At 40.2% G+C, this 18091-nt stretch overlaps 1 protein-coding gene across 1 annotated transcript in view; it reads left to right on the forward strand.

Annotated features, from left to right (window-relative positions):
- Positions 1-11292, forward strand: part of SUSD5 (sushi domain containing 5) — a 34235-nt gene extending 22943 nt beyond the window's left edge. Inside the window, exons 4-5 of the mRNA XM_010080160.1 lie at positions 1944-2132; positions 10019-11292. Coding sequence (XP_010078462.1) covers positions 1944-2132; positions 10019-11292 — 1463 coding nt within the window. The remainder of the gene's footprint in view (positions 1-1943; positions 2133-10018) is intronic.
- Positions 11293-18091: the final 6799 nt, after the last annotated feature.

Raw genomic sequence — 18091 nt, forward strand, 5'->3', positions numbered from 1 at the left:
CCTCACTGTCCATATGTGGCTCAGATTTGCAACATCTCACCTGCATACGATGGCATCCAGAAGGTCGCCTGCTCTGCTGAGTCTGCTCCTTGCAGCTGATGTTCATCACCGCTCCAGGCAACCTCTGTGGTGGCCTTCACAAAGAGCACTGCTGTTCCTCCAAAGGACGAGCTGCTGCCAACACATCCTCTGTCACACTTCATGGCCCAGATCTGCCTCCTCTCCTCCAGCAAGAAAATGGCCTGAGTGCCAGCACTGAGCACAAGTTCCAAACAAACCCAAGCTTTGCCACCTCCCGGTACAAAGGCCCCAGACAAAAACCTGCTGGTTGTCCCCAGAAGTGGCTTGGTTTGATGAGCTGATGTGCCCATGTCACTTCTGTATGTGTACCAGAAAGAGCAGGTTGCGCAAAAGGCTGAGCAGGAATTGTCATAGCAACTGAGGTGGCAGCAGGATGAGGCGCCGTAAAATGCTGCAACCCTGGAAATTCCCGTACATCTTGCACGGGAGAGAACATCAGCAAAATGGAACTCAAGTGCATCCTTGCAAGGTACCAGCTTGCACTTCATCTGGTCCGTGCTGTCACTCAATATGCTTTGCAGCAAAGACGTGACCTTACAAAGTCTCATATGAGAGATCCAAAAGTTCAATGGACAGTGTTCATCCATGAACATCTTTTAAAATCTCCACTTTTCTTTCCGTTCACACATCAGCCGGATCTCTCTTTCAGGATCTCATTAGTCTCCGTTACCATATGTTGCCAAATTTTACAGTAAAGCTCCCTTCAGCTTCCTGCTTTCCTGGAAGGTTAAAATGTGCTTTTTGAATGTGTTTGCCATGAGGTAAATGTATTTAACTAATGTCAGTGTTACTTTTCAGCTTCCTCTGGCCACAGGATTAAGAAGCGAGGCTTTGGAGATAAGAATACCCTCTGACACACAACTGTCCCATACATCCCTGGGATCAATACTTCCCTCAGAGCAGATACACAGCTCTCATTTGTACCCATGGAAGTAGCTATATTAAAAAAAGTCCATGAAATGCAGGGGTCTGTAGCCTGCCTGTGAGGCAATAAAATATTTTTTTTTATTCCTTTCATCCACATCAATCTCTATTCATCCGACCAGTTCACAGGAAAGGCATTAGCTGCTAACTGCTCCTCGCTTCCTCGGATGCCAAGCCTCCCTAAGACCCTACATAAGCTGAGCTTTGTGTAGCTTCAAGAGCTTGTTTTTTCTGTCAGTACGTGTGTGCAAAATTCCCACTAACTTCTGAAGGTGTTAGGCAGTATATATGGATGTGTACAGTACGGAGAATAGACTTCAAAGCTCTGACTTCAGTAGCGTGTCCCTGAAATTTGTGGCAGATGTTTTTCAGTGTACCCGATCGAGAAGTGGTTAGCCAGGTCTATCAGCCAATTTCTAACAGGCTGATCCAAAAGAACTTTCACAAAGCATGGGTATTTATCATAGGATGTTTATTTCACTAGGAGGTAAACAAATGCCAACGTAAACACATGGTATTTCTAAATAAACATGTATTTACCTATGTCAGGGTCAGAAGTGGGTAGATGACAGGAAGAGCTGCAGCTGGGACTTACAAGGATCTTGCAGAATGTCCCTGGGGCAAAAGCAGGAAAGCCTGAGCTTTTGCAGAAAGTAGATTGAAAAAAAAGCTTCTCTGTCCAAACTCCTGCCCATTGAAAACCCTAGGCATGAACTGGTGTCAATGGAAATGGTATTTGTAAGATCTTGTGCTGATGGTGTCCTCAAAGTAGACTCTAGCCAAGCAGCAAGGGTGCTTGCTGAAGACGTTTCTCCTTCTGCGTGTCTTGGAGGTCACTTTTTTCAGCTGGGGTGTAACTCTTTTAGCACTGCCATTAGCGCTGCATTTAAAGACTATCGCGAGGTGTCTACAATCTCATTTCTTTTTTTTCTTTCCAGACAAGCCCTGTGGGGACCCGCCGTCCTTCCCCCACACCATCCTGCACGGCCACACAGGCTTTGAAATGGGGGACGAGCTGCTGTACATTTGCGCCCAGGGGTACGTCATGGGCAACAAGGAGACGGCGTTCACACTGCTCTGTGACAGCTGCGGGGAGTGGTACGGGCAGGTCCAGGCCTGTGTCAAAGGTAAGGTGACCCCGCACATGGAGCATCCCTCCGGGAGGTCCCAGCCTCCCATCAGTCACCAAGGTCTTGGTGACCAGAGCACTGATGTCTTAGCTGGTCCAACTGGGCTTTTACAATCCCATTGGTAGACATCTCCAGTAAACCGCAGGAGAGGATAATTTATTCATACTTTTATGAGCATGAGCCATTCAAAATTTAAAAATTGAAATTTTTTATGCCAGATTTATTTTTTTCCATCTCTGCTAACCCCATTCACTTGAGTCTTATCCCAGGCTTATCATTCAACTCCCGCCTTCCAGTCCACCCTCTTCCTTCTTCTTCCCACAATATAATTTTTCCTTAGTACTGAACATAATTTTTAATGACTGGAAAATAACCTTTGGGAACATCCTTCATCTGCATATTTAATATCAGAATCAGCCCTTTTCTGGAAATCGTCTGTTTATAATCTTGTACGTGCTCATTCTGTTATTGGATGAAGTTTGTAACTTTTCAATGTACTTACTCAAGGACAGGGATTACTATGGATGTTACAAGAAACGTCAGAGGTATTTTTTTCAGAGTAGTTCAAAAGCCTTGCCCATGTAAAAAGCGAGTTTGGCTCATCTGAACTGCTACTAGTCCTTTCCTACTACTTGCTTTAGCACTTTTGAATTTCTGGCCTTATATATATGATAAATCCTGCTTCCTTTTGGTAGGTTATGAAAATTAAGGACCTGTGTAAGTTAAGAGAGATGCCTGTGCCACAGAACTCTGTGACAGAGTGGCATAAATACAATTTGGGTTAGAGTTAACCAGTGAGATAGAAAAGTTAAAAAAAAGAGAGTGTGTTGGTTTGGTTTTTTTTTTTTTTTCAGACAACTTTTATCTTGTACCATGCTTTCAGGATTTTTATCTACAAACACAACAGTCGCTACCCAGATATTTACTCTGTCTATATAAAAGGAATTAAAGTAGATTTTCTTACCAAATAACTTGACTGAAGGAATCAAGCTTTTATTAAAAAAAAAAAAAAAAAAAAAGTAAAAGCTCTGGGAAATTATAATAATGACATTTCCTTAATTTAAACCTTCAAGAAAATCCACCTTTATATGTTAGTTAAATTCTGCCACAAACTTTTAACTTTCCCCTTCTTTAAGCACAAGCAAAATAGTACCGTGAGTTCAGATGTGGATGCAATCTGAATTCTGCTTTCTCATTCTCTTTCTCGTGTTATCCTACTCCATGCATAAAGCTCACTTTTTTTCCAATATTTAAGAACAGTCATCAGAGTATCTTACTGTTTTTTTCAGAGAGATATCACACCTTTAAGATTACATTTCTGGCAAAACAGATAAATTTTAAGCAAAAGACTGGGCAGCTGTTGGGCAGCTGAGCTATCTATATGGGCTGAAGTTAGCATATATCCATTTCAGAACCTATATATTCCTTAATGCCCAGGGGTTTGCCAGGAGTTATTTTTACTCATTCATCTATACCACCAGGCAGTGGATAATAATGAGAAAAGGTCAAACTTGTTCTTAGTAGAAACAGGTCATGTCTGTGCACCAGGGAACCAGATATGCAAAACCATCCAAATGGGATAGAGGTAAAAAAAAAAAAAAAAAAAAAAAGAAAAAATCCAACATCTTTCTGAATTGTTTCAGCTTCCAGAACTGTTCTTACAAACAGCAGTTCAGATTAAGTGAAATACTGCAGGGAGGGACAGAAGGAAAAAAGAGTATCTACATCTGATAACCCAGTGGTCTGAGTCTCCCATAATCTGCCCCAAATTGATACTTCTTTTTCCTTCACCGAGGTTAGTGCAAATGCTAACTTTATCACACACAGAGATAAAATTGTATTGCATTAAAGTAAGGCAGGGAAAGAATCAGGCCATTTAAGCTGTGTGTGTTTCACTGTTTTCCCTGGATAAATAGTCTATTTCCCCTGTTTTGGCTGAGCCTTTCACATGGCCGCAGGGGAGAGAAAAATATTTTTAAACAAAATAGGAAAGTGTGGCTGTAAAATCACAAACATCAGCGCTGGAACTTGGGAGCAGATGGAATACTGCGAATTATGATTTTTAAAAGTATTTAAATGTAGGCTTCATGCTGAGGGGCTTCCTTTAATTACTCGGTTTCAAACACTTTAAGGACTTGGGTAGAAAATACAATACGTGTTCAATTAATAGTTGTATATTCAATCCTCCTGAGCACAATTCTTAAAGAAAGGAGGCTTTATAGGAAGACTGAAATGTGTCATACTAAGCTTCATTATTTTTTTAAAAAAGTATTCCGTGAAAAAGAACAAAAAAAAATGGAATCTCATTAAAAGAAACCTGATTTACAGTTGACAGATATTTTGGGATCATAGGAGAAAGGAGAATAATTATTAATTAAGTACTCCAGAAGGCAGCACACAAGCTGCTTTTTAAGTGCTTTAAGGCAAGAGATTAACTTCCCTGCCATCAAGGTTAATGATGGGACTTAACGGAGAATTTATATCCCTGCTGGCAGCGTGGGCCATGGCTGACGTCAGAGGAAAGATGGTGGTGGAGCCACTTTGATGAACATTTAAGTGCTGTGTTTAGAGGCATTCGGGCACCCAGGATGTAAGTGTACAGCCATACAGTTGGCAAATTCATAAAGGAAATGAAAAAAATATATTCTGCATCAATATACATATAATCCAAAATACGTGGCAAAACTTGGCTATGGGCATAACTGAGCAAAATCATGTCAGGGTTATAGTCAGTGGATTCTGGGCACAGTAAAGTGTGCTGGAAATTAAGAAAACAGCACATTACAAATGGCTTTAATTTCCATTGCGCACGCCAGGTAATGGACTGCAATTTTTAATCAAGATGCTTTTTAAGAATAAAAAAGTGGCTCTGTATAGTCAGTGTTTCCTGCCATTTCTCATCATGAAAAGATGCTGTGTTCTAGCTGAAAACACTGGGATATTCAACCCAACAAAGCAACCTTAAGCAGAGAACAGGGAAATACATGTTTTTTTGCAGTTTATTATTTTTTCTGTTTCTGTGGCGAGAACACATTTGTTTCACAAAATATATCCTGAAGGTTGGTGTTGTAGTAAGGCCTGAAAGCAGATGTATACGTGCCGTGCTGTGGCTGTCCTGCAGGCACAGAGACTCAAGTGACCATTGATAAATGACATTTGGTTTTTTCCCAAAATGAACCATAAGTTTCTGAGTTTTCAAGAATAGTATTGATTCACATTCATGTGGTCTGTAAGCATGACTAGCCAGCACCATTTAATTATTTTCCTTTTATTTTCTTAATGGGGAGAGTAAAACAAAGTGTCTCTGCCTTTTGATTTTATTTGGGAATGCTTTTTTTTTTTTTTTTTTTTTTTTCTTCTGAGAGTTGTGACAGACAAATAAAATCAGCAACCAAATATGTCCCTGGCCTGTCAAAGCAATTGTTATGACAAACTTTGGTTCTCTTTTCAGGTCTGTCACTGAGGGATTGTATTAGATTAGTGTAAAGTATCAATCTGGCATGAACTGATTCTGCCAAATTGAATTAGTTTTAAAAATTATGATGGGTTATTTATTTATATTAGCAGGCTTTCTGCTAGAATAAAAATCATCCTCCCTCTTGGAGCTGCTGCAAAAGACAAAAGGCAACACAAATTCTGTCTCGCATACTCTGGTTGATTTGAGAGAATCAAATGTGCCTGGTCCAAGTCAAATGGATAATTCTTCGAGACGCTGTAGTTCCCAAATCTGACAGATCTTAGGCAAATTGGTCTTCATGCTCCTTTCCTTCCCTCCCTTAAAGACAGATGCCGGCTTGTTAATGTGTGCTGTAAGTACTTGGAGATTCTTAGAATAAAGATGTTTTTATACAGTAGAAATGTTTATGATGATGGCCTACATAGAATCGAGTTTCAATTTCCTGTACTCCAAAAATACACCCACAAAATATGCAGCGCACTTTATGGCTGTCCAAAATAGCAACACTCAAAATAGAGCTCAGATGCCAATATGCTATCTAGAAGAAAAATTAAACTGATCCTAGCGTGTGGAAAAGCAGGCTCTTTGGTTTTGCCTGTCTCTATGTTTGGTCGCTGTTTTCACATTAGGATCAGAAGTTGAAAGAGATGAAAGCTCTTCGGGCCTGGAGGCTTCCCAGAAAGGACAAGGCTAATTTAAAAGGATTTTACCTTTTAATTGAGCTTCACATCTTTGGTAGTATAACATTTCAGCATCTGTTGCTATAAAATGTCCATTTCAGCCTTAGTAATCCCTCAGACAGTGAATCAAACCTCACTGATCCTTGAGTCTGCTGGAAGAGGGCAGGGGTAAGATGTACCAATGACCACATATAGAAAGATTTTGGTCTTGGATTAATTAATTTCAGTGCTGGCTCTTCTTAAAACCGGACCTGCCTGGATAGGAAGGAAGATGCAACCACTTGCTAGCTGTTTTAAAAATGTGTATAAATAAAAGTTACAACTGTTTGGATAAAAGGTGGAGCTGCATCTGCTCTGGTTCTTGCTCTTCAGTACCAAGACTAAAATCCAGGGAGCTGGAAAGCTCAGGAAAGTGCTGAGGAGGTGAGCAGAGAGAAGTGCAATCTGTTCCTGGAAAATCAAGCTCACAGCTGACTTAAAAGATCGTCATGGTAACACAACCTTATGAAATACTAAGCCCAAACCCCATTTGTAGGTCTGAGGCCCAGAAGAAAGAATAGAGTATTATTGCTGTGTAAGTCAATTTGGGATCACATAAATCAAAGCTTCGGAGTGAGGGGGTCTGTGTTTCCTTTGATGGTTAGAGAGCTCAATAGTTGCTTTCATTCTGGCATCCCGTAAGCTAACATTAGTTATGTTGATAGTCTTTGCTATAAACTGTACAAATATGGGAGATTGCATGTGAAAATACGTTCTAGCAGCTTTACAACTTGGGCCACCATCTGATTGTCAGCAGCAACAAGACTCCCTTATGCGGCGACGAGCGGTGCGTAATGAGCTTCAATCTCAGGCTCTCTTTAGACCACAATGGGCTTTTTCTTTCCTTGGCTGAGCATTAAGAAAGCACTGATTCATTTCTACACATGCAGAATCAGGCCCAAAGACAGCAGGTTTGATGGAGACTTGACTGATGGTTCAACAAACCCTCAATATGTTCTGATAGACTGAGGACTCCTGTTTTCCTAGGAGCACATGCTCTTTCCCAATGTGCTTCCACAGGACTTTCTTCTGAAGGGCTGGAAGTACACACAGGAGATGCACTAAAGAGGAAGAGCTTCCAATTCCATAAAAAGCATATTGCTCCAGTTGTTAAGCATTCACCAATGATCCATACCAGTCAACAGGATGAATACTAGCTGCCCATTCATATTTCTAATGACAGAATAGGTCTGGAGGGAACAACACAAGCATACGAATGATTGCTGTCATCTGAAAAGCAAATGAGTGGCAAAAATAGAGGTACAGGAGACATATGGGTAAAGACAGACTGGTGTGATGATTCATCTCAGAAAAGAAAACAATGTGCATCCCAGTTGGTAAATGGTGAGCCCTCCCATTACGATGTTCCAGTTCATATCTATTCAACAGACACCTATAGGGAGAGACACTTCAGTGGACTCCAGCGAAGCAGGCATGCTAGATATCAACTTTTAGCAGGAGTCTGGATGGAAAGACGACAAAATTACTTGAGGCACTATTTCCATGCAAAGAGAGCACCAGGTAGAAAAAATTCTTAAGTGAAACAAGGGGCAGAGCGAGACTAGGATTTTGTGGCCATTATAAGTGCTACATAGCAACGGCCAGTGCCACACAGAGCTTCATAAATATGTTGCTAAATGCTTTGGTATTCAGAGGTACCCTCCAGTCATTAATGAAAGTCTGCAATGGAAAAGGTTTTAGGATGAATTAGGAAAGTGAGAGCCCTACCAGGAAGCTTTCCACTCTGACATCTGGATTCCCCTGTCTGCTAAGTCGTTTTTGCACCAGGCGGAAGTTTTATTCCTGCTTTGGAGAGGATGGAGAGAATCTAGAGGATTACACAAGCAGATGAGGACACCAGGAGAGGGAGGGAGAGAGGTCCATTGTTGGCACTGTTGTATTGTGCACAATTTTCACCCCACACCCTTGCTGGAAAATGAGAGGACCTGCTGAGAACATCCACTTCTCCACCACAGAGGTATTAACTCTCTGTGGGTGATGTCACACATTTCACAGGGTAACTGCTTTGGTTTCTGGTAGACCTGGCCGCTATTCCAAGAAAAATACCTTTTGCTAATACTCATTCTGTTCTGGCACCTGGCTTATGCTGTTCTGGCAAAAAGTAAGCTGGTGTGAGCTGTGTCACCACTAAGTGGTTTTGGTCAGACTGGTTTGACAATATTTCTAATCTTTCTTAAGAGTAGACCAAATATGGCTCTGCCAGAAGTCTGGGAAGCAGTCTCCAAGGAGAATGTGACTCATTTGGAAATTGAGGTGGGCCCCAGATGAAAATGTGATTCAAAGTTGGTTGAGTGTAAAAAGGCAAAAAAAGATAAGGCTTTATGAATGCATTGATTTGTAATACAGCTCCTACTATTAGTTTCTTGTTTCCCATGTCATGCCAGGTCTATTGCTTCACTGTCTTCACAAAAGACTAAACACTCTCTTAAAAAGAAAAATTCTTACCCCGATTCAGTTTGTTTTATTTTCCATATCCCAAGGCACTATTTTTCTATTTTCTTTTAATACCAGCATAAATCTCAGCAATTACATCAACTTTCTGTGGAGTAAAACTTGTGTGAGCTGAAAATCAACCACCCTGTCTAGTTTGGAAAATTTTTCATTGAGCTAAGGTTTTAGAAGAGTGGAAGAAATATAAAATACAATGCATTATTTCATTAAAATTCAAACCTTTCCTTTCATGCTTTGAGTAAAATCTGTTTTGCTATGAGTGGTAGGTCTGTTGAAGCATGGGGAGTATTTCTAAATCAAACTCAAACTTTGTGATGAATCCACCCCTCTGTTGCCCTCAGTTATTTTTTTGCCAGTTTGGTTTTGTTGTTTTTTTTTTCTCTTTTCTTTTTGGTAACATTTAGTTTCTTAAAATTGGAAGCCCAAGAGTTGATTACAGACTATATTATCTTGATACCTAGGTGCTAGGTGTTAAGTGTTGGAGACAAGAGCTTTCTATCCTTGTAGTTGTGTGGGCATCTTGCTTTCTTCAGGTGAAGATAAGCAGAACTCAGAGTAGGCTTTGGTGGGAGGTTCTTCCTCAGGCAGCTCTGAAGAACTCTCGTGGAATGAAAAATACCATTCAGCTCACCTAGCCCCAGGTGTCCTCTCACTGCAACAGCAAGGTCATTGAAGAAAAGTAGTATAACAATAAAAAATTGACCATAAGGTACTGAATATAACCCTTTAAAATCAGCTGGCTCCAAAGAGATGAAGTTGCTGTAAAACTTCTAGTTTTGTGGGGGATTTTTTTAAAGTCAAATTAGTGATTGATTACTTTTTGCTACACATTCCTCTCCACACCCATTTCTTGCTTGAATATGATGCAAATTTTTCCTCAAGTCTGGCAAAAAGGGTCATGTTAGGCAGAGTGAACGTTTGAGAAATCAATAAACCATTGAAGGAAGTCCTCTAGCTGCAGGCAGGCAGTTATTTATATACAGTTTTAAATCTGGAAAGATAAGATATTAGCAGTTAGCATTGACACCTATCCTGATTTTTTAAAAAGTTTATATTGACAATAAGCTCGTGGTGGACCATCCTCTTTTCAAATAAACAATAACACTGAATTAAAAATACTGGCTAAAAGTCACTCCTCATTGCATCTTTCCTCTTGGCTTCTTGTAACAAATGAGCCCAGTGCTTTTCTGGAGAAATTAAATGGTGGCTTTTGTTGGTTTTTTAAATGTTTCTAGATGAAACCGAGGCACACATTGACTATGAAGATAACTTTCCTGATGACAGATCGATACCTGTTGTTGAGAATGAACACGTCAATGGCAAAGAGGAAGTTGAGCAGGAGCAAGAACAGCTTTCCTTCAGTAAAAGTTCAGAGGAAGGGAGGACCAAAGGTGTTACTCAGGACACAGACACTTCTGAAAAAAGAAGTAGAGCACCAACGGAGTCCCCCGTGTCACTTCTAAGCCAAAAAAACTTGTTTTGGTTTCCATCGGAGGCTTTCAGTGAGCCTGAATCAGAGAAAGAGACAGATGATTCCACTAAAGCACTGTTTTCAGAAGGTGATAACCACATTGGAGTGAAGACAGCCTACGATGAACCTGGTGCCAAAATGTTTTATGACAGTGAGGATTTCCCCATTGGTCCCATCCTCACCACTAACGGTACAAAGGCAGAGATCGATGCAGTTGCCATTACTGATGAGTCATGGTTAGATGGCTATCCAGTAACACAGGAAGTGGTAGAGGATGATGAAGAGGAGGCAGATAAAGTTGACGGTTCGATGGGAACAGAAGACGATGTCGTCCTCACGACTGACCAACCCAATCATGTTGAGGTAAGAAAATTGGGCAACAGTAGCCCAGCTCCAGAGGAAGGTTTAACACAGATTGTGGCAGCAACAACGAGGATAGATGATGAGGGGGCCAAAGAGACACCAGTACCGCTTACGTCAGTGAGCGGTCTGGAGAACTTAAGTGTGAGCAGAGGTTATGGTGATGCCGCCTGGGACCACCCAACCACGTCTCTGGAAACGGTGACTCAGGAGCCCACTACGACAATACTGTTTGACATAACCAGTTTAAAAACATCCATGCCAGAAACCTCTGTGATGGTCAGCCGCTCCGAGCACACTCCATATGCAGAACCAAAAGAAACAACCACCTACCCAGCACAAGTAGCAACCACTGCACCAGCCCCAGATATCGTTACTGGCACATCATCCCAGGAATTATCTGAGCAAGAAAATCTCACCCAGGGCCTTGGAGAAAAGCCCTTCCCCACTTCCGAGCCATGTGAGGGAGAGGATTGTCCCAAGTCCAGTAAAGGTGCCATCATAGCAGTCATTGTCATTCTTCTCTGCTTGTTACTGGTTGCAGCTATCCTGGCTGTGTGGTTTTTCAAAAAACGTCAGCAGAAAAATTCTGTCTATAAACTAAATGGAAGGTGTCAACCCAGACATCATTGCTACCACCACTACCACCACCAGCACATCGAAATGCAGAAAGTCTAACCAGGAGTCTTTCGGCAAGAAATCAGAAGAAAAACATATTGAAGGATCACATGACTCATGGATGCCAAAATCCATCAGTGCAGAAAGCAGAGGGGAAAAAAAGAATGCTAAAAGACAGAAAAGATTTCATCCTTTTGAAATCACAGTTTAGCATATTTGACCTTTCAGAGCTAAAGAATCTGTAGGTTTTTATCACAAGGGCCTTTGGAGACATCAGCAGGACACAGCATGCTTGGTAGTACGTCTACAATTTTTTCCGCTTTTACATTTTGCTCCTATTAATAATAAATTAATGGATTAATTTCTGTGTTACCTGGTTATAATGTAATGGCAGGGCTGGTCAGGACTCCTTGGTCTATTCTCAGTGGAAAAGGGAAAGAAGGAGGGAAGGAGGGGAGAAGGATGTTTTCAGAGGAACCACACATTTGGTGTTCGTTCCTTTTTTAGAACCTGCCCAACCTGGTCAGGATAAACCACCGTAACCAATTATTACCTGACATGTCTTAAAAAGAAAAACTATTTGCTACCATATTTTAATGGATAGTATTGCAATGATTACTAAGGGACTTTTCTTCAACGTTGTGAATTTAACAAGCCACAAATGTTGGATCGTTACACTGTTTTTCTGGAAGGTGTTCTTTTAGCCTTGGTGAAGAAGTACCATTCTTATACTAATCTTTTTATAGAAATCAGGATGTCTCCCTGGAATTCAGAGAATACTGTCAGTGTCATTCTTCCTTGAGTATGAGCAGAAGAGGAGCCAGAGCACCTTTGATTCCAGGTGTGATGATGAATGGCCTCTTATTGCAGAGCCAAACAGTGATGAAGCATTTTCCAGGGGAACCCTACATAAAGTCAGCTGCTTTTCTGAATGTGATACCAGCTGGCCAAGATACTGAATTTTAATTCACAGCCAGTAGTACCTCTGGCAGCTGAAGCCATGTATAATACTTGTGCCATATGAACTCTGTGGAAGGACTGATTTTCACCATTCTGCTCTTTCAGCAGCTGGAGGGGTGTCTGGGGTAGACATCGGCTATGGGAGATGGGTATCCACTTTGAATGCTGCTTGTTGTGGTTTTAAATGTAAAACAAACTCGAGAAAAGAGAGAGATTGCATCCAGTTGGTAAAATGCAAACACTTGGCTTTTAGACTGGGTGTCAGTGTAAAAACACAAGCTTTTCCAACAGCGTGTTCCATTTCCAACAGCACTGCAAATAAACAGGGAGAAAGGGGAGGATGTTTTCTGTAATCCCTTAACATAGTTCTGGTGGGTTTAGCATGAAATACTCTTCCTTACCTTTCAGAATGAACAGGAGAAAGTCTGGCAAGTGTGAATAATCTGCAGGTCAGAAAAGAAATTCTTCTGCCACTCTACTGTACAGCCTTAGCCAAAATATGACAGTAGTTCAACACATCGAAATACTGGAGGAAGAAAAGGTGACTAGGGGGGAGTTCACCCCGGTTTTGTGTTCTGCCTTGATTTACAGTGGTAACAATCTCTAACTCCATGGAAGGTAGACTTGATGAAATGGAGTGCAGAATTGGGGCCGTCGTCAACTTGACATACAGCCATCAAGGAAAACAAAGCATTTTAAGACGATTGCTATATGTTATCGTGCAGAATTTGACCTCAGAGTGGTGAGAGCTGAATCTAATTGCCTGGCAAGAGCCACAGAAAATAAAGGAGGACAGAAACTGTACAGATTTGTAAATATTGTGTTCTCTGACATATGCATGACTTTATGCTTTTAATGCATTCTAGATTTTGAAATAACCTAGAATTTCTGTTTTAAACTAATTTTTTATCAGTAACATTAAAAAAAAAGCCAGTGGATTTCGCACTAAGCAACTTTATGGAGACTGTTAACTCAACTAAAACTTGCCATCTGTAATCTCCTGGAAATATGCTGAAAAATAAACACAGGAACATCCATTAAAAATATTGTTTAACTGAAAGGTGCAAGTATGTGTTACAGTTCTGTGTAACATCATAAAAAAATAAAAGTCAATACTATTTGGCTCAGGAATGGAACATGTGAAAATGAGAATCAAAGTATAATTACAAACACGAATTGTAAAGGATCTTATTTGAGACTTAGAAATTGTTATTCATGAACCAGAAGAAAATGTGCATTAACATAATACTGCGAAGGTATTTAAAATAAAAAGTAAGTGACAAAAGAAGGCAAAGGAAGCACTTGTGTGTGTTCTTGTGCAAATCATCCAGTTTGCTCACGTGTTTATGGAGAAAAGATCGGTCTGTCCCTTGGGTAATTCTTGTAGAAGATACTTTCATATTAAAAAAAAAAAAAAAAAAAGCTGAAAAGTGTTTAGCTGAGGCTGCCAGGGCAGTTCTGCTTCAGAAGACCATCTACCTGCTTTTGCAGCAGCATCTGTTTGTACTCACGGTTTTCACTTTACAGCAATGAGTCAGGGAGTTTGGGAAAACAAATAAACAGACGGGGATAAACAGCCCCTGAATGAGAGATTTGACTGAGACTTCCTTTTGTGTGCAAAACTTGGCTCATCAAAGACAGTTGGGATGGCCACCAGTAAATATAGTACAGTAAATACAAAATCTGAAGATAATAAGGTCAAAATACACTAGGGGATGGATTTTAGGCATTCAGTAGGGTCTCATTCTGAAATTCCCTCATTTCTGTGCTTGCCCTTTCTTTCGCCAGCTCATTGACAATATTTGGTTTATTGTGTCGGGCTGCCTTATTGCATACTGTATCTCAAAAGCTATTAAGTTGTGGATTTGTTGCCGTGGGCATTGAAGTCAACAGAGATTGATTTTTTTCCCATCAGTGAAAAGAATGTATGGGGTTTTTTTATATCCAGTAATTTGTAATGCAAAGATACAACATAGTACATAGATGTGAAAGATCAGAATATGTAGCTAAGAACGACCATTTTAAAAATTAGCCATAACAAGAAATTATTAGACAGTTATAAGATTCATCAAGCTACAGGGTTACCACCAGTTCATGATCATACATAAATGTTTAATCCCTTTTCAGATAAACAATAGTGAGGGGCAAATGCCATGGGGCAAAGGCATAGAGCCCCAATTTTTTTCTTTAAAGTCAGTAGCCGCATAAAGTTACACCTCTGACCCCCCATATTTCCACTTGAAAGTAAGCAAGTTCCATTACTTTACAAAAGAATTGATCAGGAAAAAAGCACATTTGTTACTTCGTGCTGCTTACGAGGCCTACCCATGAGCTACATCAAAGGGAAAAGAAAGTTAAAAATAAGCAAGGAAAACTTAAGGCAGTTTTTCTACAGAAAAGGTTAGCATTTATAAACTGAAAAAAATCAGAACTCTCCACAGAATTTAGTTTCCATATATCATCGGTACTCTAAGGAGAGAGAAGAGGGGAGGGAGGAGAGCTGGGTGTCCAAACTGCTGAATATTTCCTTGCCAAAAACAAATAAATAAATAGCTATCTATTTATTTTAATATTTTTTTCCTAGGCACTGAAGAGGACTTAAGATACAAAACCTTGATTCGCTAGGGTGTGCAACCCAACTTACCTTGGCTATTTCTTCCTTCACTTCTTTTTTGTATAGAGCTTCAACTCCCCACACTAAGTCATTCAAGTCTTGAGTCACCAGAAAAAAGAAGTCGCTGTTTAAAGTGTGGCAGACAACCAAAAGTTCAGACAGCTGCAATGAAGGACTAGTTGTGGGTTTTTCTCACTGCCTTGCTACAAACTGCATCACAGCTCTATGTTCAAACATTATTAAATGGGAATGTTTTCTCTGGCACCGACTGCTTCTCCCCACAGTTTAAGTATTGAATTTGTTTAACTGAGGTAGCTTTGGTTTACAGCTCACATTAGAATTTAAAAACATCTTTCCATAGTAGCTGGCATATGTAGGCAACTGTTTATTCTCAGTCCCAGCCATAATAAACACTTGTACTTTTATAATCCAACCAATCTTTGTCTCATCACAACTTCATTTTCAGAGCTGTAAAATTTGCATGCTTTTAAACCATTTTTCACGAGGGCTCTCTAGACATTGAAAGATTTTTCTGTGTCTGCTGTCATTATCAATATAGATAAGAGAATTCATGGTAAAGGATGTGGAGATACATAGTGGGCATTAATTGCAACAGTGAATTGAGAAAAAGCTTCGTAAAGCAGGACACGCTACAGGGTTTTCAGAGGAATATCTTGTCTTGAGGAGATCCACCTTTAATTCTACCTCAAACTTTTTCTGGCAAGTGTGAAGCAATGGCATCTCTTTGGTCGGATGGGCTTTCCAGGCGAATTGTGAACAGCATCTGACTAACTTTTAGTTTTATATTTTAGCATTCCAAAGCAGTAAAGCTCTGGAAAATGGAACAATTTGAATTTGCTTTTTGGCTCATGCCTTGTCAACAGAAGTAATGAAGATCTGCTTGCAGAACCACTGCCGTGAAGGAAAGGTCCCAGCAGGACATTTGAATTCCCATTGAATGTGCCAGAACTGATCATTCTAAAAGTATTTGTTTTTCATAGCTGACTTTATTGGCTATCGGAGTCACCGAGACACAGAAGTATGGAGCCTGTGATGCTGTTTTATGGGGACAGAATGAAACTTCGAGGAGAAAAATCGCTATGACCCTTCTTCCTTTTCTAATAAATATTGCTATTTATGAGGATGAATTAGCAAGAAGCTGGTAATCCATCACAAATGACTATCAGTAAGACCGGTATTAATTTGAAAAAGATGACATACTTAGCATAGTCTGTCAGATATGCTGATTTCCAACCTGTGAATCTCTTCCCTTGCCCAAACTTTGGTTCTTAAAGTAAGAAAGATTGTCCTGACAGCAAGCAGTCATGTTTTTCCCATAACCAAATATCCACTTCAGTGTGTCAGAATTGGTGACTCTGTTTAATCTCCAGCTTTAAAGCAGTTCCCCATCATGCAGGACCCCATCAGGGAGATCAACAGACAGGGCTGGCAGACACATGGTACCTCTGTGGCATTCAAGTCAGTGACACGAACACGGTGGCTTCAGCAAAATGACACATCCCTGAGCATCAGCATCATCCTGTAAGCCTTGTCAGAAAAAGAAATGGAGGCGAAACCTAAGTATCCTATCAAGTTAGGCAGAAAACTCACAACTGCAAGAATTGAAGATGGCAGAAGAGAGGCAAGAACCATATTCCCGCAGCCTCCCAAGAAGAGCTGGCAGGATCAGAGAAGTAAAAGAAAAGACACTGATTTATTGCAGTCACATGTAAATGTTGGCAATTAACAACAGCAGCAGCAAAAGAAAAATCAGTTAAAAGAACCTGAGAACACTGAAAAAAAGCCACAACAAATACTGAAGAACCAAACGAGGAGCTATTTCTCATTAGAAAAGAACAAGGGTTTGAGAACTGTTTGTACTCATTGAGATTGAACTGGCTTGGGACCATATGTAGTGGAAATTAAGAAAGCCAGAAAAAATCCACAGACACTTGAACAAAATGAAAAAGGGATCACGGTGCCATTTCAGGAGACCACAAGAGTATCAGTTGCCTCCTCAAGTTAAATGGAACGGTAAAGAACATCAGACATACCTAATGAGGCTTAAGAAGAATAAATCAGTGGCTAATGGACATCTTAGTAAATAATGAAATCCACACCTGAGAAGGCACAATGGCAGGGGATTTGAGCTGTAACATCAAGAGCTGAGGAAATGACTGAACATTAAAAGAGATCAGCTAAGGAAGCCTTGAAGATAGAATCACAAGCTCACCAGAAAATTGATAACACCCAAGAGACTTGCGATGGTTGAATAACTGTTTGATGAAGAGGAAAAATTAGGGTTGGTAGGTGCTAAATGTATCCCCAGCGTAACTCACGGAAGTCAAATGAATCATGAAACAAGTTAGCTCTGGTGCTCAGTGTTTTACTGGTGGAATTAAATTATTACAATATTTTACCACATAGTTCTTTAAAAAAGATCATACCAATCTCCGACAATTAGCGCCAGAGAGGGGAAGAGAGTTCTTTAACTGGAAAGAAATAATTCTGGGTTGTTTCAGGCCAGAGGACACTTAAACCTGATTCTGTGGATTCCCCTTCTTGTTCTCTGTAGACACTCAATAGTGTAGACACTATACTTCTACAGCATACATAAGCTATAGCGGCACCAGCTCAGCAAGGTAGCGTAGATCATGTTTTGCCTTTTTAAAAACCTAAAGCAGATTTTGGTTTTGCAATTTGCTTCCATTCAGATGAACTAGGGTTCAGTCATAAAGGCACTGAATGCTCTTGTCTCCCCTTGAAGTAAGTGGGATGAAACCACTCACAGGACTTGGTCCTTAAAGAGGAAAGCAAAGGATGAAATCCTGAATCCTCCTCCTCTGAGGTTAGTGGGATTTCTGCTCTTCAGGAGTCTTGTGCACTAATTCACCACTCATCTCTAACACAGTATTTTTTTGGGCCTTCAAAGTTCTTCTGTATAGGACTCTGCTATAGAGTTAATAAAAACATCAGGAATTCACATGCAAGAATTTTTCATTAGTCCATTTATAATTGCCTCAGTCTCCACTGTACTTACTTTTGGATTAAAACTATGCAGATAGTCCCACCAGACAGAAAAAAAAAATGCAAGCTGTTTTCTACAGAAGAGAATAATAAATACATTGACCATCATTATTCTATACAAGATTGGCCCCACCTCACACAGGAACCACAAGCTATTTCAACAGAAAGAGTAAGAATTGGTAGGAAGAATGGATTATTTATTATTCAGTTTTAAGTGACCTCAGTTTCACATCATGGAATTTAATTTAATAAAGATCA

The sequence above is a fragment of the Pterocles gutturalis genome, unplaced genomic scaffold, assembly GCF_000699245.1.
Source record: "Pterocles gutturalis isolate BGI_N339 unplaced genomic scaffold, ASM69924v1 scaffold2719, whole genome shotgun sequence".
Lineage (NCBI taxonomy): Eukaryota > Metazoa > Chordata > Aves > Pterocliformes > Pteroclidae > Pterocles > Pterocles gutturalis.